This window comes from Microcaecilia unicolor, chromosome 5 (genome assembly GCF_901765095.1).
Source record: "Microcaecilia unicolor chromosome 5, aMicUni1.1, whole genome shotgun sequence".
Classification (NCBI taxonomy): Eukaryota; Metazoa; Chordata; class Amphibia; order Gymnophiona; family Siphonopidae; genus Microcaecilia; species Microcaecilia unicolor.
In genome coordinates this window covers 13,662,444-13,689,947 of record NC_044035.1, presented here as the reverse complement: position 1 = coordinate 13,689,947, position 27,504 = coordinate 13,662,444, and the positions used below count along the sequence as shown (strand labels likewise).

Sequence of the window (27,504 nt, the reverse complement as noted above, 5' to 3'; positions counted from 1 at the left end):
GCACCCTACGCCTGGAATAAACTTCCTGAGCCCCTACGTCTTGCCCCATCCTTGGCCACCTTTAAATCTAGACTGAAAGCCCACCTCTTTAACATTGCTTTTGACTCGTAACCACTTGTAACCACTCGCCTCCACCTACCCTCCTGTCCTCCTTCCTGTACACATTAATTGATTTGATTTGCTTACTTTATTTTTTGTCTATTAGATTGTAAGCTCTTTGAGCAGGGACTGTCTTTCTTCTATGTTTGTGCAGCGCTGCGTACGCCTTGTAGCACTATAGAAATGCTTAATAGTAGTAGTAGTAGTAGTGGCTTGAGAACTGGTTTGATTCCCACTCCGGCTCCTTATGACTCTGGGCAGGTCACTTAACCTTCCATTGGTCCAGGTACAAAATAAGCACCTGTAATATAATATGTAAACTGCTTGATTATAACCACAGAAAGGTTGTATAGCAAGTCCCATCCTTATATGCAGTCTCTGTGGTACAATCAAAACAGTTTATATACTGCAATCAGATGCATGCTCTGTCCCTAGTTGGTTTTTACAACATGTTTTGCACCTGGAACAATGGAGGATTAAGTGACTTGTACAAGGTCACGAGGAACTGCAGTGGAAATGGAACCTGGTTCCCCTAATTCTCAGGCCACTGCACTAACCATTCGGCTACTCCTCCATATCGGAAGCCTCAGCTCCATATGACATTGGTTATTAAGCGCAAATTTCCTTTCTGGGGAAACAATATTTTACACATAGAAATGGATGTTTATAAAAATTGTCCAGGACTGGAACGTAGAAGACACGTAGAAAAAAAAAAAAAGAAACATATGTTGGAGAAATGAGTAAAAAAAAAAAAAAACGTGTTCGAAGTGACTCAAGAGAATGCTTTACATCGCCCCCTTCCACACCCACTATGAACCTCTTACTAGGCCCAAATAATGTTTTTTTAGAGAAGATTTGGCAAAACAACTACAGTCAGAGAGACAGCAGTTCAACCCCCAAATGAGATCCATCGAATTTCGAGGGAGGGACAAGGGCACGGAAAGGAAGAATGAAAAGACGTTATGTGAGAATGAATTGGAGACTGAATATAGGAAAATCTATCTGTCAGAATATAGACTGAGTCAGAGAATGTTGCTTGAAGAATTGCAAATAGTCCATTTTTTCTCTAAGAGTAATGCAAGATATGTTGATATCTCTGTTAAGAACAATTCTAGATGGTTACCTTCAGGCTCACGTAATTCAGTCATTCATACTTTTCAACAATATGTTGAAAAGATATTGCCAAATTGGGGCAGAAAAAGACTTGCATGTATTTAAATCTTAGGAGGGAAGAATACTGTGCCTTTTCTTCACTTTCCAGACATTTGGATATTGTGATTAAGCCAGCTGACAAAACTACTACTACTACTAAACATTTCTAGAGCGCTACTAGGGTTACGCAGCGCTGTACAATTTAACAAAAGGGACAGTCCCTGCTCAAAGGAGCTTACAATCTAAAGGACGAAATGTCAAGTTGGTGCAGTCTAGATTTCTTGAATAGAGGTATAGTGGTTAGGTGCCGAAGGCCACGTTGAAGAGGTGGGCTTTGAGCAAGGATTTGAAGATGGGCAGGGAGGGGGCCTGGCGTATGGGCTCAGGGAGATTTTTCCAAGCATGGGGTGAGGCGAGGCGGAAAGGGCAGAGCCTTGAGTTGGCGGTGGTGGAGAAGGATACTGAAAGGAGGGATTTGTCTTGAGAGCGGAGGTTACGGGTAGGAACGTAAGGGGAGATGAGGTTAGGGGGAGGCTGCAGATCGAGTGCATTTGTAGGTAAGTAGGAGAAGCTTGAACTGTATGCGGTACCTGATCGGAAGCCAGTGAAGTGATTTGAGGAGAGGGGTGATATGAGTATATCGGTCTAGGCGGAAGATAAGACGTGCAGCAGAGTTCTGAATGGACTGAAGGGGGGATAGATGGCAAAGTGGGAGGCCAGTGAGGAGTAGGTTGCAGTAGTCAAGGCGAGAGGTAATGAGAGAGTGGATGAGAGTTCGGGTGGTGTGTTCAGAGAGGAAAGGGCAAATTTTGCTAATGTTATAAGAGGGTGGAATAGTTGTCCTCCATTGGGATGACTATATTCGGGAAACTGAAGGACAGACCAATGATCAAATTATTATTGTAGGCTTGATAGTGATCCAACAGATAGATTGATACAGGAGATTAAGGAAGTAGTAAACATAGGCCACTCTGCAGGATTTCTTACCCATAAAAAGAAGGATTTTTATATTAACAGTAACCCAACTATATCAATAATTTATATATAACCCCAAATTCATAAATCCTTAGCGAATCCCCCAGGCAGACCTATCATTTCTGCGTACGGCTCTGTACTTCAGCTGCTTTCAGATTTGGTAGATGTACTTTTAAGACCTTTTATACTTGATATCCCTTCCTGTATAAGAGATTCAACGCATGTTATTAATTTGTTGGGTCAGTGTGAAGGCGATGCGACTAACTTGATCTTAGCTACCTTAGATTTTTAATTGTTGTACAGTAATATTCCCCAAAAAGGATGCCTTAAAGATTCCGGAACAGACGTTACTCCTGCGCACGACAAATTTGAGAATACCTAACTCATTCGTTCTTGAGTTAGCAAGACTTGCTTTGACAGAAAATTGTTTTTGTTTTCAGGATCAATTCTTTTCACAAATACAGTGTTCAGTAAAAGGGGTGTCTATGGCTCCAGATTTGGCCAGTTTATGTATTGCAAATTTGAGGTCATTCATCTTAATGACCATCCTTTTGTTGACTAATGTTAAGTTATGGCATTGGTTCATAGACGATGTGCTTCTGTTTTGGCAGGAAAGCAAGGAACAACTAATGTTTTGGTTTTTTTTGTTTTGGGGTCAGTATTTAGCCGGTAGTGGTCAGCGTTTTTTTAAACACTGAACACCATGGGCAGAATTAGACTCTGGTATTCAATATCAGGCCTTTTCAAAGCACCAGCATTGAATATCTTGGGCCATGCCAACATGTGCTAACCGCTGGTTGTAATGGGGGTCCCAGACGACATTCAGCTGGGACCTGCATTAGGGGAATCAAGTGCCCTCATCCCCTGCAATTCCCACTCCCTCTCTCCCTCCTGATTCCAATCTCCCCTTCCTCCCTCCCTCTCTAATTCCTCGAAATGTACTTGATAAGCCCCCTTTCTCCGCTCCCATGAGCCTACCTTTAATAGCCCTAGGGGTCCTAAGGGCAGGAGTGATTCCAGCCTCAAAATGGCCAGTGTGGCCTCTAGCAGCTTTCTTACTGGGTGGAGGGGATGATTGTTGGGCATAAGTTTTGCTTGGGGGATATGGAGGGAGGGGGGATTGGAACAGAGAGGGCGACTATTGCCCTGGGGGAGGATGGAGACCAGAAGACTCTTCAGGCTGCTACTCAGAAGTTATTCAGATCGGTGCACGGTTAGCTTGGTAGATAAAGTTACTGACCTAACTTTGTCCGCCTCCTTAATTGGTTAGCAGTCTGCTCTGGCCTTTACTGGACAGTGCAGGGGTGGATAGTGCTGATATTCAGTGACGCTGTCCAGTTAAGAGTTGTTGAGTATCAGTGGATAGGCCGGCACAACCTAATTTAAATCCTGCCCAGTTAAATTGCTATGAATATTGGGCCCTATGATGTTGGGAACAGACACATTTCTGCTGTCGGAAGGTACAGAATAGTGAATAACAGTGATGCACGTGTGTTGAGAGTTTCCTCAGAAGCTATAGGAAACTGAGTGGTCCTTTTAGCAAGCTACGGTAAAAAGGGCCCTGTGGTAGCGGCAGGGGCTTGTTTTCCCGCAGAACAGGGCCCTTTTTACCACAGCGGGTAAAAAGTCTTCCCCCCCCCCAACCAAAAAAAAATGGCCATGAAGTAAGATTACTCTTACCACGTGGCCACGCGGCAGGGATCACTTACCGCCACCCAGTGAGGTGGAGGTAAGGGCTCCTACGGTAACCCGGCGGTAACCTGTGCTGCCTAATTACTGCAGGGTTAGCGCCGCGTTCAAATTTTTAAAAAATATTTTCCAGTACACCACAAATTGTGCACATTTAAGCCGAAACTAAGACCGGCAGCCGCGTTGGGCCGGTGGTAGTTCTGGATTGCCGCACGGCTAGTCTGTTGCGCAGCAGCAACCCTTGCGTAAAATGGCCCCTGAGAGAAGAGGTGGGGAGATGAGAGAACCACAGTTCTAGAATGTCTACATAAGTAATGCCATACTGGGAAAAGACCAAAGGTTCATCGAGCCCAGCATCCTGTCCCCGACAGCGGCCAATCCAGGTCAAGGGCACCTGGCAAGCTTCCCAAACGTACAAACGTTCTATACAATCAAGCCATTGTGACATCACTAATGAGGTTGGCTCTTATTGGTGGAATGAGCCACTATGACATCACAATAGGTTAAATCACTGCTCTATGTAATAAAAGTGAGCCAAGTAGAGGACATAAGTACATAAGTAATGCCACACTGGGAAAAGACCAAGGGTCCATCGAGCCCAGCATCCTGTCCACGACAGCGGCCAATCCAGGCCAAGGGCACCTGGCAAGCTTCCCAAACGTACAAACATTTTATATATGTTATTCCTGAAATTGTGGATTTTTCCCAAGTCCATTTAGTAGCGAACTATGGACTTGTCCTTTAGGAAACCGTCCAACCCCCTTTTTAAACTCTTCACTACGTTCTCCGGCAATGAATTCCAGAGTTTAATTACGTGTTGGGTGAAGAAATATTTTCTCCTATTTGTTTTAAATTTACTACACTGTATTTCATCGCAGGCCCCCTAGTCCTACAACCTTCTTTGTGGAATGCCTGAAAACATTCTTTTATTTTTTTTTTCTCTTTTGCTGTTCTGCAGGACTATTCGGAAGGAGAGTGGACTATCGCGGTACCTACACTCAGCTGTCCTCATCAGTGGAGCAATGCTGGTGTTTGGAGGAAACACTCACAACGATACTTCCCTGAGCAATGGGGCAAAATGCTTTTCTGCTGATTTTCTGGCGTATGATATAGGTGCGTAATCATTTTAATGCTTACTGAGAACTTGGGGCACACATTTAATGCACGACGTCCCTGTGTGCTAGAGGACAAAGTCTGTAATGTGTCCCTAGGGAACGTGGCCCTGTGTGCTAGAGGACAAAGCCTGTAATGTGGCCCTAGGGAATGTGTCCCTGTGTGCTAGAGGGCAAAGCCTGTAATGTGTCCCTAGGGAATGTGTCCCTGTGTGCTAGAGGACAAAGCCTGTAATGTGTCCCTAGGGAACGTGGCCCTGTGTGCTAGAGGACAAAGCCTGTAATGTGGCCCTAGGGAATGTGTCCCTGTGTGCTAGAGGGCAAAGCCTGTAATGTGTCCCTAGGGAATGTGTCCCTGTGTGCTAGAGGACAAAGCCTGTAATGTGTCCCTAGGGAACGTGGCCCTGTGTGCTAGAGGACAAAGCCTGTAATGTGGCCCTAGGGAATGTGTCCCTGTGTGCTAGAGGGCAAAGCCTGTAATGTGTCCCTAGGGAATGTGTCCCTGTGTGCTAGAGGACAAAGCCTGTAATGTGTCCCTAGGGAACGTGGCCCTGTGTGCTAGAGGACAAAGCCTGTAATGTGGCCCTAGGGAATGTGTCCCTGTGTGCTAGAGGGCAAAGCCTGTAATGTGTCCCTAGGGAATGTGTCCCTGTGTGCTAGAGGGCAAAGCCTGTAATGTGTCCCTAGGGAATGTGTCCCTGTGTGCTAGAGGACAAAGCCTGTAATGTGGCCCTAGGGAACGTGGCCCTGTGTGCTAGAGGACAAAGCCTGGAATGTGTCCCTAGGGAATGTGTCCCTGTGTGCTAGAGGACAAAGCCTGTAATGTGTCCCTAGGGAACGTGGCCCTGTGTGCTAGAGGACAAAGCCTGTAATGTGTCCCTAGGGAACGTGGCCCTGTGTGCTAGAGGGCAAAGCCTGTAATGTGTCCCTAGGGAATGTATTACATTGCTTACTAAAACGCCCCTAGGTTCGGGAAGTTTGGGGGATAGAATTAAGAACTGGACAAAAAGTTCCACAGTGCCTTTATTTTTCACTAGGTTTTGATAGCATTTTTATTTTCTGTTAATAGTTTTCCATTCCTGAATTTGCAGAAAAAGATTTTTTTTTTTTGGGGTTGAAGTCCTTTGCCTGAAATTTAATTGTGGCTGTGAGATTGTTTACTGCTGAATATTTCACATACTGGGGCCCTTTTTCTATGGCCTTGTAGGCGCTTACTCGCACCCAATGCATGTTAGTTTTGAGTTTACCGCCGGGCTACCGCGAGGCCCTTGCAGTAATTTCATTTTTGACGTGCGTCCGCTACACGCGCTGAAACATATTTTTATTTTCCGGCACACGGGCGACAATCGGCATTTTACGTTTGTAGACCATTACCACCCGGTTACCGCGTGAGACGTTACCGCTAGGTCAGTGGCTGGCGGTAAGGCCTCAGACCGAAAATGAAAGCGCGGCAATTTTTATTTTGCCGCACATCCATTTTTGGCAAAAATTTTTAAAAAGGCATTTTTATAGGTGCGTTGAAAAATGATTCTGTGCGCGCCCAAAACACACATCTAAACTACCGCAGGCCATTTTTCAGCATGCCTTTGTAAAAGGGTCCCACTGAGAATAGCAGTATGCAGTCTTACAATGGTACATCTTAAGAGGGAAAGGTGTTTTTCTTCCTGTATCGGCACCTTCATTTGTGCTGAAAAACACTGTAGTAGCCTGGAAAACCTCCACAGAATTTTCCATAATTCTGTTGTGCTGCACAGGCTGTAATCAAAGAAGCATGAATAATTAGCCTATGATTAGAGTGGAATTAAGAGCAAAGCTGTCAGGGAAGTGTTTGTAAAATATAATTACAGGTTTTGAACAATTATTTTTTTGTTTAATGTGGTTGTAGAGGAGAGAATAGACTTTGTCACTGCTGGAGTGTGTGCTGTTGTTTTGTCTGTATGTTTGTCTTGTGATGTAAAGCACCAGAATTGGCCATTTTAATTTTATTTAAAGTATTGATTTTGCAGAAGGAATGGAATATTTACGTCTTGGTTTGCTTTTATTTTTATTTTTTCTCTGATGGCTTCTGAGACACAGGAAGTTAGGAGATCAGGTTATCAATGGGAGAAAAAAAAAATACAGTTTACCACACAGTTCAAGGGTTTTTGCATGAATGTGTAACTATAGGGGGGATTCAGCAAGGTGAGGTAAAATTGCTGAATTCTGCTTAATAAAGCACGATAAAATAACCCAGCTTTTGCTGGAGTTATTTTACTGCCTGGAAGTATCAGACTGCAAAGATGCGGTCTGATGCTCCCAGGACGAAAAGGGCTGGGTTCCCCTTGCCCAATCAAGCTCCCTTCCCTGACCCCCCCCCCCCCCGAGCAAGACCCTCCTGCCTCCATCCCCCACAGGGGATACCTTTCACAGCATTGGTGGTCCAATCACTCCTTCCCTATCCAGCGCCTCTCTCAAAATGGCTTCCCTAGTGGTAGTCTCGCGTGACTACCGCTAGGGGTCAGATTTCCACATAAGGAGATATCTCTTAATAGGCAAATCTGACCTCTAGTGGTAGTCACATCATTTTGAGAGTGGCACTGGGTAAGGCAGGAGCGATTAGGCATTGCTCCTGCCTGAAGACCCCTTGGACCCTCAACTTTGGACTCCCCTCTAGGAGTGGCCTAGTGGTTAGGGTGGTGGACTCTGGTCCTGGGGAACTGAGTTCGATTCCCACCTCAGGCACAGGCAGCTCCTTGTGACTCTGGGCAAGTCACTTAACCCTCCATTGCCCCATGTAAGCCGCATTGAGCCTGCCATGAGTGGGAAAGCGCAGGGTACAAATGTAACAAAAATAAAAATCTACATGCGCCCAATGCACGCCAAAATAGAATTACCACCTGACTACCACGTGGCTCTTGTGGTAATTTCATTTTAGGCGCGCGGCCAAAAAATAATTTTTATTTTGGGACGCACGTATGAGACACGCGCCAAGTGGCATTTGATGCGCGTAGGCCATTACCGGCCAGTTACCGTGTGAGACTTTACCATCAGGTCAATGGCTGGGGGGTAAGGTTGCAGACCCAAAATGGATTTTGCCGCACGTCCATTTTCGGCAAAAATTGAAAAAAAGGCCTTTTTTACAGGCGTGCTAAAAATGGATTTGCACACGCGCCCAAAACCCGCGCCTACACTACCACAAGCCATTTTTCAGCACACCTTAGTAAACGGACCCCTTAGGTCATGGACTTGAAATACTGCCTTTCTGTGGCACAACCAAAGTGGTTTGCATATTCTACGCAGGTACTTTTTCTGTCCCTACCGAGCTCACCATCTAAGTTTTGTACCTGGGGCAGTGGAGGGTTAAGGGGTCCTTTTACTAAGTTGTGGTAAAAAAGTGGCCTGCGGTAGTGCAAGCGAGTCTTTTGGGCATGCGCTGGGCCATTTTTTTTTACCGCGTCTAGGAAAAAGGGCCTTTTTTTTAAGGGACTGGAAAATGGACATGCGCTAAAATTGAAACCATCGTGCGTCCGTTTTTGACCTGAGACCTTACTGCCACCCATTGACTTAGTGGTAAGGTCTCATGCGCTACCCGTGTGGTAAGCATGCAGCGTGCACCAACAGCTGTTTACTGCTGAATAAGTGGCCCGTGGTAGAAAATTATTTTCTACCATGGGATTCGGCGTGTGCCAAATTCGGAATTACCGCCCTGTTCACGTGAAGCCGACTAGACGTGTGTTGTACACGCGTAGGCCCTGCCACGCCTTTGCTCCCCAGTGTCTGTTAAAAGAATTTAACCAATATACTCACGAATCCAAAAGATCAAGCAGGTTTAGACACAAACAGGTTTATTCTTGCACAAGAGAGACAAAATTCCAACTTCAGTCAGGAGGTTGTTGTCTGACTCTATACAAATTCCCCTGTTATTATATACCTTCTTTCACCATTAGATCAATTCCTACCCTGTTTGTCCAATTATCTATTCCCTTATATGGTCTATCTGCCCAGTTTCCCATCTACATTTCTCCATGTCTTACCTAATCCTGCATCATTACTTTTCATTTTCCCAGTAACCTCATAAGTACATAAGTAATGCCACACTGGGAAAAGAACAAGGGTCCATCGAGCCCAGCATCCTGTCCACGACAGCGACCAATCCAGGCCAAGGGCACCTGGCGAGCTTCCCAAATGTACAAACATTCTATACATGTTATTCCTGGAATTGTGGATTTTTCCCAAGTCCATTTAGTAGTGGTTTATGGACTTGTCCTTTAGAAAACCGTCTAACCCCTTTTTAAACTCTGCCAAGCTAACCGCCTTCACCACGTTCTCCGACAATGACTTCCAGAGTTTAATTATGCGTTGGGTGAATAAAACTTTTCTCTGATTTGTTTTAAATTTACTACACTGTAGTTTCATCGCATGCCCCCTAGTCCTAGTATTTTTGGAAAGCGTGAGCAGACGCTTCACATCCACCTGTTCCACTCCACTCATTATTTTATATACCTCTATCATGTCTCCCCTCAGCCGTCTCTTCTCCAAGCTGTATAGCCCTAGCCTCCTTAGTCTTTCTTCATAGGGAAGTCGTCCCATCCCCGCTATCAATTTCGTGGCCCTTCGCTACACCTTTTCCAATTCTACTATATCTTTTTTGAGATGCGGCGACAGAATTGAACACAATATTCGAGGTGCGGTCGCACCATGGAGCGATACAACGGCATTATAACATCCTCACACCTGTTTTCCATACCTTTCCTAATAATACCCAACGTTCTATTCGCTTTCCTAGCCGCAGCAGCACACTGAGCAGAAGGTTTCAGTGTATTATCGACGACGACACCCAGATCCCTTTCTTGGTCCGTAACTCCTAACGTGGAACCTTGCATGACGTAGCTGTAATTCGGGTTCTTTTTCCCCAAATGCATCACCTTGCACTTGCTCACATTAAACGTCATCTGCCATTTAGTCGCCCAGTCTCCCAATCTCGTAAGGTCCTTCTTCTAGATGAACTTCATGACCCATACAATTAGTACATTCTTGTACTTTTATTTACATGCAGCGGTATCATACCTTCTAAGCGTGGATAAACATGCGTTATAAGCGAACCAAAAGCATGTCTAGGAACAAACTACTGTGCTTCTTGTCCACAAGCTGTATATGTAAAAATGATTAACCCAATACTTTCCCTACAGTGTCTGTCACACATGACCTTTACTTTACCACAACCTCACTCTGTATTTGTTCATACCAGTATTGGCGATCGCCTCTCCGGTACTATGTAAGCCACATTGAGCCTGCAAATAGGTGGGAAAATGTAGGATACAAATGTAACAAATCCTATATAATAAAACGCACCTCCAACGTTCTGAAGCTGAGAAAGTGAAGCCTTCAAGCATTCGTGCTCTCTCTAAAGCTGTATCCATCTGCTGAAGTGATGTCAGCGTACTTCCGGGTACGTCACACGCAGCAATGACCAACCACAGGTGGGAGGGCGGGCGCACGGTGGCGCTTGGCTCTACCGTTCAGTGGGCTTGCACGCTGAGCTGTGCACGGCAGCGGCATTTGGCGGAGGGGCAGAGATTTGGGTGGTGTGGTGCTGTAAGGGGAAGGAGAACTGCTGGGTGGCTGGAGGGGGGGCAGGGGAGAGAGCAGAATCGCTGGGTGCCTGGAAGGGGGGGCAGGGGACATAGGAGAATCGCTGGGTGGCTGGAGGGGGGGCAGGGGACATAGGACAATCGGTGGCTGGCTGGAGGGGGAGCAGGGGAGACAGGAGAATTGCTGGATGGCTGGAGGGGGGTGTAGGGAAAAAAGAGAATCGCTGGGTGGCTGGAGGGGGGTAGGTGACAGGAGAATTGCTGGGTGGCTGGAGGGGGGGTAGGGGACAGAGGAGAATTGCTGGGTGGCCGGAGGGGGGGGGGCAGGGGACAGAAGAGCATCGGTGGGTGGCTGGAGGGGGGGCAGGGGACAGAAGAGCATCAGTGGATGGCTGGAGGGGGGGCTGGGGAGAGAAGAGCATCTGGGTGGCTGGAGGGGGGCAAGGGAAAAAGTAGAATCGCTGGGTGGCTGGAGGGGTGCAGGGGACAGAGGAGACTCGCTGGGTGGCTGGAGGGGGGGCAGGGGAGAGAAGAGCATCAGTGGGTGGCTGGAGGGGGGCAAGGGAAAAAGTAGAATCGCTGGGTGGCTGGAGGGGTGCAGGGGACAGAGGAGACGATGGGTGGCTGGAGGGGGGGCAGGGGAGAGAAGAGCATCGGTGGGTGGCTGGAGGGGGGCAAGGGAAAAAGTAGACTCGCTGGGTGGCTGGAGGGGGAGCAGAGGAGACACACTCGCACCCAGCAGTCTCACTCTCTCTCTCTCTCTCACACACACAGTCAATCTCACACATACTCTCTCAATCTTACACACTCTGAGGAAAACCTTGCTAGCGCCCGTTTCATTTGTGTCAGAAACAGGCCTGTTTTACTAGTAAATAAATTAAAGGGCCCCTAAGTGACTTGCCCAGGGTCACAAGGAGCTGCTGTGGGAATCAAACCCCGCCCCCCAGGTTCTCAGTCCACTGCATGAACACACTGTCCAGACCTTCTATGGCTTAACTTCTTTTTTTATCTGAGAAAGCATCAGAAGCAGAATAAAGCATCCTGCCACAAGATGAAAAGAGGCTTCCAGGCAATTGTAGCCATTATTTACCCGGCAGCTGCTGCTTCCCATTTGTTGCTCTACGTGGAGGCATTCTTTCTGGGAAGTGCTACTTCTTTTAAAACTGGAATATTAGTGCTGAGAGATAGGCTGGCAAGAAGGAAAGCATCCTAGGGAGGGAGCCCTATAGAAGCCAAAATTATTATTATTGTAAGCTGTGCTTGGATGCATTAGTTTTTGGATGCCGTACGATCGAGGAGAGGACCGAGTGGGCTGTGGGGCCTGCATTAGCACCATCTGCGGCCCACTGCCAAGTTTTCATGCTGAAACACAACATTTCAGAAAAGGATGGCATTTCTATAGCATTCTACTAGTACCTCTGAATACATGACCAGCAGATCTCATACTTCTTTGGACCACATTATCTACCAGTGTTCCACTTCCTCTAACGACATATTCTGAAATATGTTCTTTCAGATGATCTTTAGAATTTTAAAACAGCCAAACTATATTATTTCCCAGCAATAATAATCCTATATAATAATTCTCACCTCCAACGTTCTGACTTGCCTGGGATCGTGGCTCATTCCGAGTTGGTCTGCTAGGTTCCGTAGATCAGGCTGACATCACCATAGCCATTATGATATCAATTTCAGAAACCCGGGGGGGGGGGGAACATGCCTCACAGCTGAACCATGTCCAGAGGAGGGTCGCTGGACATGGGGGGGGGGGGGCAGGGGGTCGCTGGACATGGGTGGATGGAGGGGGGGCAGGGGAGAGAGGAGGTTTGCTGGACATGGGTGGCTGCAGTGGGCGCAGGGGGAGAGGAGGGTCGCTGGACATGGGTGGCTGCAGGGGAGCCGACGAAAACCTTGCTAGCGCCCGTTTCATTTGTGTCAGAAACGGGCCTTTTTTACTAGTTTCTCTATAAATTTATAACTATAGAATCACAATTTGTCATCAGACAGATGACCACATATCACACAAAAATAAATATTGTAAATATTTTTTTGGGGGGGAAATCAGAACGGCATACCTCACATTTGGAGTCAAATTGGACTGAAACTGCTGCTTCCAATGTCTTCAATCTTCATCAGTCCATTTTTGTATAAAAATTGATGAATAATGAATCTGAGTAATACATAGAAAATCTCTACATTGCAGAAAAAGTGTGTTATAGTTTACGAATTTCTTACTTAGCTTATAAAGTTCAAAAACGGACACACTGCCGACATGGCCAGGTTTTGCTAACTTCTTCAGGGAAGCAGCCCGTAAACATCGATGATGTTCTCCTCTCCTGTATTTCAAACAGAATTCTAAGACGACATATTGCAAATGCAGGTATCTTCTTTATGATCTTTTATTCTAGCTTAGTGTTTCACTTCATATCCTACCACTAAGAAGATGCATACATTACATAAGTAGGAAAGTATTGCCACTCTGCGACAGACCAAAGGTCCATCAAGCCCAGCATCCTGTTTCCAACAGTGGCCAATCCAAGTCACAAATACCTGGCAGAACCCAAATAGTAGCAACATTCCACTAGAACCCCAAAGAGTAGCAAGATTCTAGAATTCTAAAGAATAACAAGATTCCATGCAGAATTTCAAAGTGTAGCAACATTCCATGTAGAACCCCAAAGAGACGCAAGATTCCATTCAGAATCCCAAATACATTACATAAGTGTTGCCACTCTGGGACAGACCAAAGGTCCATCAAGCCCAGCATCCTGTTTCCAACAGTGGCCAATCCAGGTCATAAGTACCTGGCAGAAACCCAAATAGTAGCAACATTCCACTAGAACCCCAAAGAGTAGCAAGATTCTAGAATTTTAAAGAATAACAAGATTCCATGCAAAATTTCAAAGTGTAGCAACATTCCATGTAGAACCCCAAAGAGACGCAAGATTCCATTCAGAATCCCAAATACATTACATAAGTGTTGCCACACTGGGACAGACCAAAGGTCCATCAAGCCCAGCATCCTGTTTCCAACAGTGGCCAATCCAGGTCATAAGTACCTGGCAGAAACCCAAATAGTAGCAACTTTCCACGTAGAACCCCAAAGAGTAGCAAGGTTCTAGAATTCTAAAGAATAACAAGATTCCATGCAGAATTTCAAAGTGTAGCAACATTCCATGTAGAACCCCAAAGAGACGCAAGATTCCATTCAGAATCCCAAGTACATAAGCATTGCCATACTGGGACAGACCAAAGGTCCATCAAGCCCAGCATCCTGTTTCCAACAGTGGCCAATCCAAGTCACAAATACCTGGCAGAACCCAAATAGTAGCAACTTTCCACGTAGAACCCCAAAGAGTAGCAAGATTCTAGAATTCTAAAGAATAACAAGATTCCATGCAGAATTTCAAAGTGTAGCAACATTCCATGTAGAACCCCAAAGAGACGCAAGATTCCATTCAGAATCCCAAATACATTACATAAGTGTTGCCACACTGGGACAGACCAAAGGTCCATCAAGCCCAGCATCCTGTTTCCAACAGTGGCCAATCCAGGTCATAAGTACCTGGCAGAAACCCAAATAGTAGCAACATTCCACTAGAACCCCAAAGAGTAGCAAGGTTCTAGAATTCTAAAGAATAACAAGATTCCATGCAGAATTTCAAAGTGTAGCAACATTCCATGTAGAACCCCAAAGAGACGCAAGATTCCATTCAGAATCCCAAATACATTACATAAGTGTTGCCACACTGGGACAGACCAAAGGTCCATCAAGCCCAGCATCCTGTTTCCAACAGTGGCCAATCCAGGTCATAAGAACCTGGCAGAAACCCAAATAGTAGCAACATTCCACTAGAACCCCAAAGAGTAGCAAGATTCTAGAATTCTAAAGAATAACAAGATTCCATGCAGAATTTCAAAGTGTAGCAACATTCCATTCAGAATCCCAAGAGTACATAAGTACATAAGCATTGCCATACGGGACAGACCAAAGGTCCATCAAGCCCAGCATCCTGTTTCCAACAGTGGCCAATCCAGGTCATAAGAACCTGGCAGAAACCCAAATAGTAGCAACTTTCCACGTAGAACCCCAAAGAGTAGCAAGGTTCTAGAATTCTAAAGAATAACAAGATTCCATGCAGAATTTCAAAGTGTAGCAACATTCCATGTAGAACCCCAAAGAGACGCAAGATTCCATTCAGAATCCTAAGTACATAAGTGTTGCTATACTGGGACAGACCAAAGGTCCATCAAGCCCAGCATCCTGTTTCCAACAGTGGCCAATCCAAGTCACAAATACCCGGCAAGATCCACAAAAAGTTCAATACCTTTTATTCTGCTTATCCCAGAAATATGCAGTGGAGTTTCCTCAAGTCAATTTAATAATGGTCTATGGATTTTTTTCCTTTAGGAAGCCATCCAGACCTTTTTTAAACCTTTTTTTTTCCTTTACAGTTCCTAAAAAACATTTATTTATTCAGAACATGGACATCCAAGTCAAAACGTCACAGCCTGTTCTAAAATACATGTGAGATGGATGTCCATATCCTGGAAACATCCAGCATGAACCTCCATTGATTTTACAAACGGAAATGTCCAAATTATGAATGGGGAAAATAAGGGACATGGATGTCCTTGTGGCAGGCACAGGTCATAGGAACATCCATGTTATAAAATGACTGCATAGACGTCCATAGGCTGATGGTTAAGAAAAGCTGGCTGAAAGCCAGGGTAGAGACCCAGAGGGTCCTGGTTCAAATGTCACTGCAGCCCTTTGAATTTTGCTATTTTTTTTTTTTAAATTGTGGCAGCTTAGGAACATATATATCTTATAAATTACAAAAAAGAAGTTTAGGCGAACTGCATTACAGAATGTGTTAAGCAAGTTTTCTGAGCAAATTCTAATTCTTGCCAGTTGGTGCTCATTATTGCTTGTTAAGTGCTGTTATCAATGCTGATTAGTTTAAGCCAATTAAGCTGTGTGCATTGCTCAGAAGGAATGGATCCTAAAGAGCTTAGACGAGATTGGGTGGCAAAGCCGGTGGCGGGAGACGGAGATGGTGCTGGGCAGACTTATACGGTCTGTGCCCTGAAAAGGACAGGTACAAATCAAGGTAAGGTATAAACAAAAAGTAGCACATATGAGTTTATCTTGGGCAGACTGGATGGACCGTGCAGGTCTTTTTCTGCCGTCATCTACTATGTTACTATGTATATATATCTTATAAAAATGGCCACACTGATGTCCATGCAGAGCAGAGGGGTAGCCTAGCTCTTAGAGCAGTGGGTTGAGAATCAATGGACCTTGGTTCAAATCTCACTTTAGCTGTTTCTGATTTTTTTTTGGTAAATTGTGAGCCTTCCAGGAACGGAAATATACCTACTGTGCAGGTGTCATATATTCAGGTTCAGCAGGTATTTCCTCTGTTTGTCTGTTTTGAATAGATTGTAAGCTCTTTTGAGCAGGGGAGTTTTTTTTTCATAAGTACATAAGTAATGCCACACTGGGAAAAGACCAAAGGTCCATCGAGCCCAGCATCCTATCCACGGCAGCGGCCAATCCAGGCCAAGGGCACCTGGCGAGCTTCCCAAACGTACAAACATTCTATACATGTTATTCCTGGAATTGTGGATTTTTCCCAAGTCCATTTAGTAGCGGTTTATGGACTTGTCCTTTAGGAAACCATCTAACCCCCTTTAAACTCTGCCAAGCTAACCGCCTTCACCACGTTCTCCAGCAACGAATTCCAGAGTTTAATCACGCGTTGGGTGAAGAAACCTTTTCTCCGATTTGTTTTAAATTTACTACACTGTAGTTTCATTGCATGCCCCCTAGTCCTAGTATTTTTGGAAAGCGTGAACAGACGCTTCACATCCACCTGTTCCACTCTACTCATTATTTTATATACCTTTATCTTGTCTCCCCTCAGCCGTCTCTTCTCCAAGCTGAAAAGCCCTAGCCTCCTTAGTCTTTCTTCATAGGGAAGTCGTCCCATCCCCGCTATCATTTTCGTCGCCCTTCGCTGCACCTTTTCCAGTTTCCACTATATCTTTCTTGAGATGCGGCGACCAGAATTGAACACAATACTCAAGGTGCGGTCGCACCATGGAGCGATATAACGGCATTATAACATCCTCACACCTGTTTTCATACATAGTAGTGCTATAGGAGTGATAAGTAATAGTATTAGTAGTAGTAGTCTGGGGGGGAGGGGAAGGAGGGAGACAGGGTTGCAGGTGTGAGGGACAGGAGGAAGGGGAAAGAACTGCTCCTGGGTAAGGTAGAGGGCCAGAAGAAATGCAAAGTGGAAGAGAGTGAGAAGACTGGATCAGGGTGGTGCAGTGAGGTGCACTCACCATGCGCTTCTGATAACCCCTGCTCCTCCTCCCAGCCCTCAAGAAACACATTTATTGGGACAGGTGAAGGCAGGAGCGTATTTTATCCTTCGTATGTTCTGGAGATATTTTGGAATGTCTGTATCTAATGACAGGCGGGCTTTAAAATTATACTGTCTCTAACTTAAAGACACGTCTAATTTTATCTGCACTGGTTATCTTGCTAACAGCAGGTGTCTGCAGAATTTCAGAAACTATACATTTACCTTTCCTTTTCATGTATGAATAAAAATATGAATCAGTGAGATGTTTTGGTAAGGTGTTTACATGACTAAACTGACTCTAACAAAAGGAAAGGACAAACATTAAATGCAGATATGAAAGCAGGTGCAAATCCACTTTTCATTTTTGTTTTCTTAGATACCTTCCTTTACTTACTGTGGATGCTGAGGGGGTATTGTACAAAATCAATGTAAAAGTGAAATATACAAACTAAACAATACCTGAAGCTTTAAGCAAAATAAACATTTGACATTTTAGAAAGGGTAAGATTATATTAAAAAGAAAAAAAAGAACATGCCCGCAGCGGTTAGACATTTAGCATAAATTACTGCCCTGCTGTCCTGGAAGCAGAAAATAACTTTTAAATGCTGATAAAAGCAAGACAGTCAGTAATAAGCACTGTAGATATTTCAGCTGTAAAGCGTGTGCAGTAAAATGCCTATCCTGACTTCTCCTTATCCCCTCCTTTCTTTGACGTGACTAACCATATGTGCAATGCAAATTTGCTGCTGGGGAAGGGCAGTTCTCATCCAAGGAAATTTATCCACATAACTGTTAGTTAACCACCAGGGCCGTGCCAACACGGTAAGCGGGGTAAGCACCGCAGGGGGGCGCCTGCCTTCAAGGGCGCCGCTGCGGTGCTGCCCCGCCTCCCACCTACCTTTAAAAAATTTTTTGTGAAGCCGAGTTGCAGGCAGCGCCTCGCGTCTGCCCGGCTGCTTGTAAAACAAGTAAATCTCTTCTCCTCGTCATCGTCGGGCCTCACTGTGTCCCGCCCTCCTCTGAGGTAACTTCCTATTTCCGCGAGGGCGGGAGACAGCGAGGCCCTATGATGACGAGAAGAGTTTTATAAGCAGGGCAGATGCAAGGCGACCTCAGGTATGAGTTTGAGTCCCCACCACCTGATCCATCCTGGGGTCTGCGCTGGTAACCTGAGCCCCGTTGGCAGGATCGGGTTCTTCTGCCTTCCAGAGCAGCTCCCGGAAAATAGGGATTACACTCTGAACAGCTTTCCGCGAGCGATCAGAACTGTTTTAAAAACTGCCATGCAACCCTATGCAACCCCGGCGAACAGCAAAGTAAATATTTGAAGGTTCACGCATTATTTTGGAAGCGAGGGCGCGCTGGGCGCTTTCTGAGGTGCTGTTGTTGGTGCGGGGGACGGGTCATCTGTCAGTCAGCAGAATAATAAATCTATCAGTGTGGGAAAGCTCTAACCAAGTAAACTTTTGTTTCGTACGTGCAGGGTGGTTTGATTTTTCACTGTTGAGACAGAAACCCTCGGGAACTTCGTGACCCCAAAGGTTCCTGAGGTTCCAAAATACAATCTTAGTACCGACAACCTAATTCCTTGAAGGTATGGAAAGTAAGAAAAATGTGCACGCTAATTATTAGCACTCTCTGCGTTGCAAGTGTTTCATTTTGTCTAGTTAGCACCTGGGCTTTTTCTCATCCTTCTGCCTTCCTTGCAGATCTATAGGGACGCAAGAGTCAACTTTTCAAAATATTTGGGGATGCTAAACTCAATCCTAATAATAAACTAAATCCTAATAATAATAACAACACAAATGAGCCTTCATAGTCACGATGAGTAAGTTTGATGCATACTGGGGTGCTACTGTACCTATTGCACCCTCAAAGCTGAGATGCCTATGATGGAGACCCAGACCCTGTTCACCCGTCTGTTGGAAAAACTGTTTGGTGTCTGTCGAGAAGGTAGGTGTGTCCTGCCGAAATTTTTATTAGCTGAAACAGGACATCTATTTAATAGTTATATTACCTTTTTTTTTTTTTTGGCGTGATAGAGTAGATTCAGACATTTGTACGTATTTGGAATCCATTTGTTCCGAGTATCTGGGGAAACGAGCTGAGACTGTCCACAAATTTGCAGTATTGAGCTACGCATAGTCTGGTGGTGCCTCGAAGTGGAGGTGCACCGACTGCATTTTATGCTAGATGGGGGGGGGGGGAGGCGCCAACTGATAGTCTGCAGGGGGGCGCCACAGACCCTAGGCATGGCCCTGTTAACCACGGCAAATTTCTTTCAAGAAATTGCTCTTTTAGGGAAAATAGGGCCATCACAGAAAAACAAAGTGCCTCTTTTACCTCCTAATTTGCTTAATTTTGCAAATTCTCTTTTTTCTACTTTCCTTATTAACCCTAGAACGCATGACGTTAAAAATATACATATTAACGTCATGGGGGCCTTTTAGGCCCCCATGCACATAATGTAGAAAAACACACTTAAATAACTTTCACAAGTTTATTTCAAAATTGCTCAATAAAATATGAATAGTGGACAACATTTTAATTATAATTTTTCACAGAAAACACCAAAAAAATCTTTTTTTTTCCCAAATTTCACGCAAAGACATGAAAACACACAAAAATGCATAGAAATCTATAGCAAATTAGCTGCAGCTACATTTTTATTCTAACTTTCTTTTCTATTATATTAGTCTTCCAAACAATTCTGACATGTTATTTTTTCAGAAGAGTGTTCTTTGCAAACAGTTTCCTTACAAGTGGAACAATATCGCTCAGTTTTCCTCTCTATGTTTCTTGGACACATGAAACAATGCTTTCGTTTTCTTTCTCCTGGCTCTGGAGTAATCTGAAACTGTACGCCACACCGTTTCATTGCTTCTTTAGTTTTCTTTGGCAAGCATTTCAAGTCGCTTCGCTCTGTCATGTGAGGTATTACAAGTTCATGACAAAGGTCCTTCAAGAATAAGCGTCTCCTGTCCTTCCTCTGTGCATGAAATTCAGGATGAGTTTCTGTATAAATAATGAATGAATTTAGGGCTGCTACATCAAGCATATTTGAAAATAGTACTACAGGCCATCGTTTTGTTTGCCTCTTACACGAATATTCTCCCACCATCTCATCCATTTTATCTACACCTCCTTTTGTTGCATTGTAATGCAGGATGATTTCTGGTTTCAATTTTTGGTTATTGCTGTCAACACTGCAATCGTGATGCATGGTACTGAGTAAAATTACAGATTTCTCCTTCTTTGCCTTGTAAGATACCAAAGTCGCTTTGTTATTGAATCCAAAGACACTCTCATAAAGTGCTCGCTGACGATTGTGTTTGAGTGCTGCTGGAATTTCTCGTCTGTTTTGCTTTATAGTACCAACAAGTGTAATAGCTTTTGCAAGCAGAAAATTGCCTAGCTCAACATTGGTGAAATAATTGTCCATGGTGATGTTTCTACCTGAATTGAATATTGGAACAGCAAGAGTTTTGACTATTTCAGACCCCAGATCCTTCTGTACTGGTGCACCAACCTCTTTGCCACAGTAGATTACGCCATTTATGCCATAATAATTTGCAGAATCACACATCCAGAAGATTTTTATACCGTACTTGGCTGGCTTGCTGGGCATGTATTGTATGAATTTGCAGCGTCCTCTGAACGGTACAAGTTGCTCATCTACAGTAACATTAGTACTAGGATTGTAAAGTTTTGTGCAATTTTTGATAAATATGTTCCAGATATAACTGATAGGGGCTAATTTGTCTGTTTCAAACCTCGCTGCACGAGTTCGCTTATCATCAAAGCGAATGATCCTTCTAATTTCCTCATATCTGCCCACTGACATTGTCGCCTTATAGTGTGGATCAGAAAGTGGGTCCAGAAATAATTCTCGTATTGGGACATCATACGATTTTTGACTCCCTGCCAGCAGGAAAAGTCCAATATATGCATAAAGTTCCTCTTTTGAGATATTTTTCCAGGACTTATTTTTTGCTGAAGCGATACATCTTCCTTCTAGGTTTGAACATAATAGGACCTCTTCTGCAATATTGTCAGAAAAATAAGTACAGAATACATCTTTAGGGGTAAAGTAACTGGGACTTCCCACAGCTCCTTGAGCCTGTCTCACAATATTGTGTATTGGAGTACGTCCGACTAATGTAGGATTACTGTCCCAAAAAACATTCGTTTTGGATGTTCTACTTATCACTTCTTGAGGATCCACTAGATTCACTTCTTCATCATCAGAAGAATCACTGGATGAGGATGTTTGATTAGCTGGTGGCAGATATTCTTCATCAGACAAAGATAGTTCACTTTCATCATCGCTTTGAAACATAATCGCTTCAATCTCTTGGTCAGTCAGACACTTGGAGGAAGACTGTGCCATTGCTGACTAGATGTTAGAAAATGAAACAGATTTCCTCTCAACAGCTTATCTTATCACAGGTCCTTCAGCAATTAGCTCACAGTGTATACTGTCCTCAGTGTTCAGAGGACCTGAGGTGATGTCATGGCCTTATCACTCCCTCCAAAAATCACATGACATCCTCACATGTTATTATCCACACCCTGGCCCTTCCACCAGCATTACTGAGTACAAATAAAGTAACTTGAGACACAAACACTTCTGAGAACATGATAAAAACAGCGGGGGCCTAAAAGGCCCCCAATTCGTACAGATGTAGTTTTCACCAAACAAGCATTGTTACGCCATAATGCCTATGAAAAAAAATTATATGAACAACTGGATATTATCAACAATGACATACTTGAGGAATACCTTGAGTTTCAAAATTCTAACTAAAGTAATTTTGCAGATAATAGCAAAAATGTAAGCATGGGGGCCTAAAAGGCCCCCAATATGCGTTCTAGGGTTAAGGCCCGTAACCATTTAAAAAAAATTAAATTAATACCTTTTCTTGCACGTAATAGCTTTTTTCATAGAACTACTCTACCACACTATCAGTTGACTGATATTCTGTTCACTTTTTTGAATTTCTGGAAGAGTTATCTGGGCTTCCAAGATGGCATTTGTCATCAGACAGAGCTACTGAGAGTGACAGAGATCAAGTATCATCTTTGATATACCGCTAAACAACAAACACTTAGCTTACAATGGGTAAAAATAGGTTATAGAAGGGGACCACAGGACAAGTAGATCCATGACAGGAGACCTAGGTTAACAAATCAATTCGAATTAAGTACATAAGTAATGCCATACTGGGAAAAGACCAAAGGTCCATCGAGCCCAGCATCCTGTACCCGACAGCGGCCAAACCAGGTCAAGTGCACCTGGCAAGCTACCCAAACGGACAAACATTTTATACAAGTTATTCCCGAAATTGTGGATTTTTCCCAAGTCCATTTAGTAGCGGTCTATGGACTTGTCCTTTAGGAAACCGTCCAACCCCTTTTTAAACTCTGCCAAGCTAACCACCTTCACCACGTTCTCCGGCAACGAATTCCAGAGTTTAATTATACATAAGTACATAAGTATCGCCATGCTGGGACAGACCAAGGGTCCATCGAGCACAGCACCCTGTCTCCGACAGCGGCCAAAAGAACAACCAATTTGTCCCGCCCACCCTAGAAATTCTGTATTATTTCCTCGTCCGTTCAATAACATTCTATGGCTTTTTCCTCCAGGAAGCCGTCCAACCCTTTTTTGAAGTCCGCTAAGTTAATAACCACCTTTTTCAGCAGCGAATTATGCATTGGGTGAAGAAAAATTTTCTCTTATTTGTTTTAAATTTACTACACTGTAGTTTCATCGCATGCCCCCTAGTCCTAGTATTTTTGGAAAGCGTGAGCAGACACTTCACATCCTCCTGTTTCACTCCACTCATTATTTTATATACCTCTATCGTGTCTCCCCTCACCCGTCTCTTCTCCAAGCTGAAAAGCCCTAGCCTCCTTTCTCTTAAAGTGTTTAACTAGGGAAAAGGAAAATACTATCTAAGACACAATGGTGCTGATTTTAGAAGTGCCATTGATGGTTTGGACCTCCATAAACTGGCACTTAGACGCTGTCCTGCATTGATGTCTAAGATCCAATTTTACAAAGCTGTCATATGGACATCTAAACCTGAAAAATGTCCAGATGGCAAGGGGACATGGTACGGGGATGTTTTGTGGGACTAGGGTGTGCCCAAAATAGAGACATTTATTCCCGATTTCAGAAGAGGAATGAGTGGCTATTTCCAAAAAGATGGACATCGGGAGTTAGACCTGCTTCCTTGGACAGCCAGGTTTCAGAAGTTTGCTCCTACTGAGCAGTGCTGCAAATCTATGCTGAAAACCCACCTTTTCACCACTGCTTTTGGCTCCTAACCACTGCTCAATTCACCTATCCTTGTTCCTTCTCACCCAGTACTTTCCTTGCCCTTAATTGTCTTTTCTGTCTGTATTTTTAGATTGTAAGCTCTGTCGAGCAGGGACTGTCTCTCTGTGTCAGGTGTTCAGCGCTGCGTGCGTCTGGTAGCGCTATACAAATGTTAATAATAAGAACATTCCATGTAGAAGCCTGCCCTTGCAGATGAGCAACGCGGCCGCGCAGGCTTCTGTTTCTGTGAGTCTGACGTCCTGCATGTACGTGCAGGACGTCAGACTCACAGAAACAGAAGCCTACGCGGCCGCGTTGCTCATCTGCAAGGGCAGGCTTCTACATGTAATGTTGCTAGTGGAGGAGTAGCCTAGTGGTTAGTGCAGTGGAACATGGAATGTTGCTACTATTGGAGATTCCAGATGGAATGTTTTGGCTCCTAGCCACTACTCAAGTGCCCTCCCCTTGTTCCTTCTCACCCAGTACTTCCCTCGCCCTTAACTGTCTTGTCTGTCTGTATTTTTAGATTGTAAGCTCTATCGAGCAGGGACTGTCTCTCTGTGTCAGGTGTTCAGTGCTGCGTGCGTCTGGTAGCACTATACAAATGTTAATAATAATAACATTCCATGTAGAAGCCTGCCCTTGCAGATGAGCAACGCAGCCGCGCAGGCTTCTGTTTCTGTGAGTCTGACGTCCTGCAGGTACAGAAGCCTGTGCGGTCACATTGGTGATCTGCAAGGGCCGACTTCTACATGGAATGTTGCTAGTGGAATAGCAACATTACATGTAGAATCTCAAATAGTAGCAACAGTGGAGGAGTGGCCTAGTGGTTAGTGCAGTGGAACATGGAATGTTGCTACTATTGGAGATTCTACACGGAATGTTGCTACTATTGGAGATTCTAGATGGAATGTTTTGGCTCCTAGCCACTACTCAAGTGCCCTCCCCTTGTTCCTTCTCACCCAGTACTTTCCTCGCCCTTAATTGTCTTGTCTGTCTGTATTTTTAGATTGTAAGCTCTGTCGAGCAGGGACTGTCTCTCTGTGTCAGGTGTTCAGCGCTGCGTGCGTCTGGTAGCGCTATACAAATGTTAATAATAATAATAATAATAATAATGGAAGGATTAGGGAAGATCACCTTCTTCATCCTCTAGTGGTTGGTGTTTCCTCCTCTCCCCCTTCCCCGAAAGTAAATTCGGCAAGGGATACTGGGCTGTGTGACAGTTTCAAGAGAAATAGATGTTTCTGTTTCTAAAATGGCTGATATAATGGTTTATGCTTCAGGACATCAATGTCTATGTTGCCACAGAGTTGTTCATATTGCTGTGTTGCCCCATTGGTATTTTAGATGTCGCTTTTTCTACAGTGGATGCACATGAACATCCATTTCATCATATTCTTAGATACTAGTTCAACTTCAGACATCCTGACTTGGACTTCTAAATTCTGACTTGGATATCAGACTTTAGAGGGGCTGTGAGACAAGAACCTTATGGATTAATCAGGTGGTGAGGAGTTAGGCCCTTGAGGGTGGGGTTCTTGAGGCTGGGGCTGTGTGGAATGGTAGAGTTCATGCCAACGCAAAAAGGCTCTAACTAATAGCATGGTGGGGCTTGCACTAGGGCTGCAGAAGTGAAAGTTGCACTTTTATGGCCAGGTTGGGTTGCCTAGCAAGTAACATGGTGGGTAGTTGTAGTTAGGACCACTGTTAAAGTGTCTTTTACTGTTTTGTATATGGATTTGGATTACTTACCAACTCAGATGAGGTGTGGAACTTTCCATGTTGTTTTGCATTAACGAAACTGCGGTCAGTGTTATACCAATATAAGCATCTACGGTATGTTTAATTAAGGATCTACCAGTGCAGGGGATAGATTGAAGAGTGGATATCTGGAAGGCGGGGGTGTGGGAAGGGGCTCAGTCTTAAGTATCCAATGTTAAGAGATGTGCATTTCTGTGTTGTCTTAGCTCAGTGTGTAGTAGTGCATGCTATTTCATTTAGGGCACTTTTAGTAAAGAGTGTTAAACAGTTAACATGGGGATTAGCGTGTGCTAACAATTAATACAGTGACAAACATAGAACGTGGAAGAGAATAGAATGCAATAAGGAGGTCAAATCCCTCAAGGGCTGGTGCAGCACTGAAGAGAAAGTGAGTTCCAAAAACAGGAGGGAATCCAAGATGTCAAAGTTGCATCAATTTAATTTATAGGGTAGTTAAAACAGACATAAATGGGGAGATTCTGTATATGGCATTGAAATCAGTGCCGACTAAGCATATTCTATAAGCTGTGCCTAGATTTAGGCACGGTATATAGAATGTGCTTAATTGATATCTCAGCGCCTAAAACTATGCACCTGGATTTAGGCTCACTGGGCCAAATTCTATAACTGCACATGCAAATTTTGGAACACCCATGAAATGCCCATTTCCCTGCCCATAACCCTTTTTGTCTGCACATGTTAGAAGTTAGGCGAACTGGAAGGGTGGATCCAAGATGGCGTCTCGAGCAGATATGGTGTGGTGGAGCTCCTGAACACCAGTGAGTGGAGCTGTTTCGGGACAATTCCCTGTGCTGGAAATGGGGAAAAGGAAGGGGAAACCCAAGACACTTAGACACCTACCTCCTCGGGCTTGGTGGAAGCCCCAACTGCCCGATAAACCACTCTGGAGAGTTTTGGGATCCATGCACTGAGACAGAGTACACACGCCTCGACGGAACCAGCTACTTCGGAGGTGGACCGCAGCGTAGAGGGCGTTTCGCTAAGCCCACAACCAGACGTAGCTCCTCCAAGACCAGGAAGTAGCTACGTGTCGACAGGGTTACAGCATGGAGAAGTGCCCGAGAGGAGTCAGTCTTCCCTAACTGTGCGAGAAGGACCCGTAGCGGTATCGACCCCGGGAAGGCTGTCAACAGAGGAGAGCCAAAGCTCTTTCCTCTCTTCTCCTATTGCCCAGGTTGCTGCTTCTAGAAATGGAGGTGTAGTGAAATTGGCTGTAGTAACCATGGAATCATTTTGGGATGCGATACAGGGAGTGAATTCCTCCCTTCTTCAGTTATCTAACTCCTTTAGAGGAGAGATTACAGAACTTAAACAGATGTGCCAAACTCTGTCTAGCCAAACTGATAATCATTTGGAGAAAATTACCTCACTAGAAGCTGAGGTTGTTCACTTGCAGAGTTTTGCAGCTACAGCTGTCAGGGACAGAGAGTTTCAAGTGCGTAAACTTGAATACTTGGAAAATCAGGGGAGGAAAAATAATTTGCGGTTTTTAAATGTCCTAAAGTCTCCTCTTGTACCTGCCGTTGATACGCTGAAGAAATATTTCGTGGAAGTATTGGGAATCCTGTCAGAATATCCGCCTGTTGTCAGAGCCCAGTGTATTACAGGAACTTCCAGAACTGTGAATGTGAGGTCTCAACCTGATTTAAACTTGACTGAATTCCTAGAGCGTTGTCTGGAAGTAATTACGGAAAGGACAACCCTTCTAGTGACATTTGCTTTAGAGCCGGACAGAAATAATATTTTCCGTATGTATTTTCGTTACATAAATGCAAGTCTTTCCTGATTTAGCAAGGGAAACACAGAAAAGAAGAACTGAATTTCTGGCTTTAAAATCTAGAGTTCTTAATGTTGGTGGACTCAAGAAAAATGTCAGGAAGTATTTTTTCACGGAGAGAGTAGTGGATGCTTGGAATACCCTCCCGCGGGAGGTGGTGGAAATGAAAACGGTAACAGAATTCAAACACGCGTGGGATAAACATAAAGGAATCCTGTGCAGAAGGAATGGATCCTAAGGAGCTTAGCCGAGATTGGGTGGCAGAGCCGGTGGTGGGAGGCGGGGATAGTGCTGGACAGACTTATACGGTCTGTGCCCTGAAGAGGACAGGTACAAATCAAAGTAGGGTATACAAAAAAGTAGCACATATGAGTTTGTCTTGTTGGACAGACTGGATGGACCATGCAGGTCTTTTTCTGCCGTCATTTACTATGTTACTATGTTACTATGCTTAACCTAGCAGAACACTCACACGGAACCTAAACTTGTCCTGATATAAATGGTGAAGCAGGGGCATAGCCAGACACCCAATTTTGGGTGGGCCTGGGCACAAGGTGAGTGGGCAGAAGAACTCTGCCTTGTCCCACAAGTGATTTGATCTCTCCCTCTCCCACCTACATGCCATATGGTCTCTCAAACATC

At 44.5% G+C, this 27,504-nt stretch overlaps 1 protein-coding gene across 1 annotated transcript in view; it reads left to right on the top strand.

Moving 5' to 3' along the window:
• ATRNL1 (attractin like 1) overlaps positions 1–27,504 on the top strand; it is a 1,590,902-nt gene that overhangs the window by 395,048 nt on the left and 1,168,350 nt on the right. The window contains 1 exon segment of the mRNA XM_030202658.1: positions 4,874–5,028. Coding sequence (XP_030058518.1) covers positions 4,874–5,028 — 155 coding nt within the window.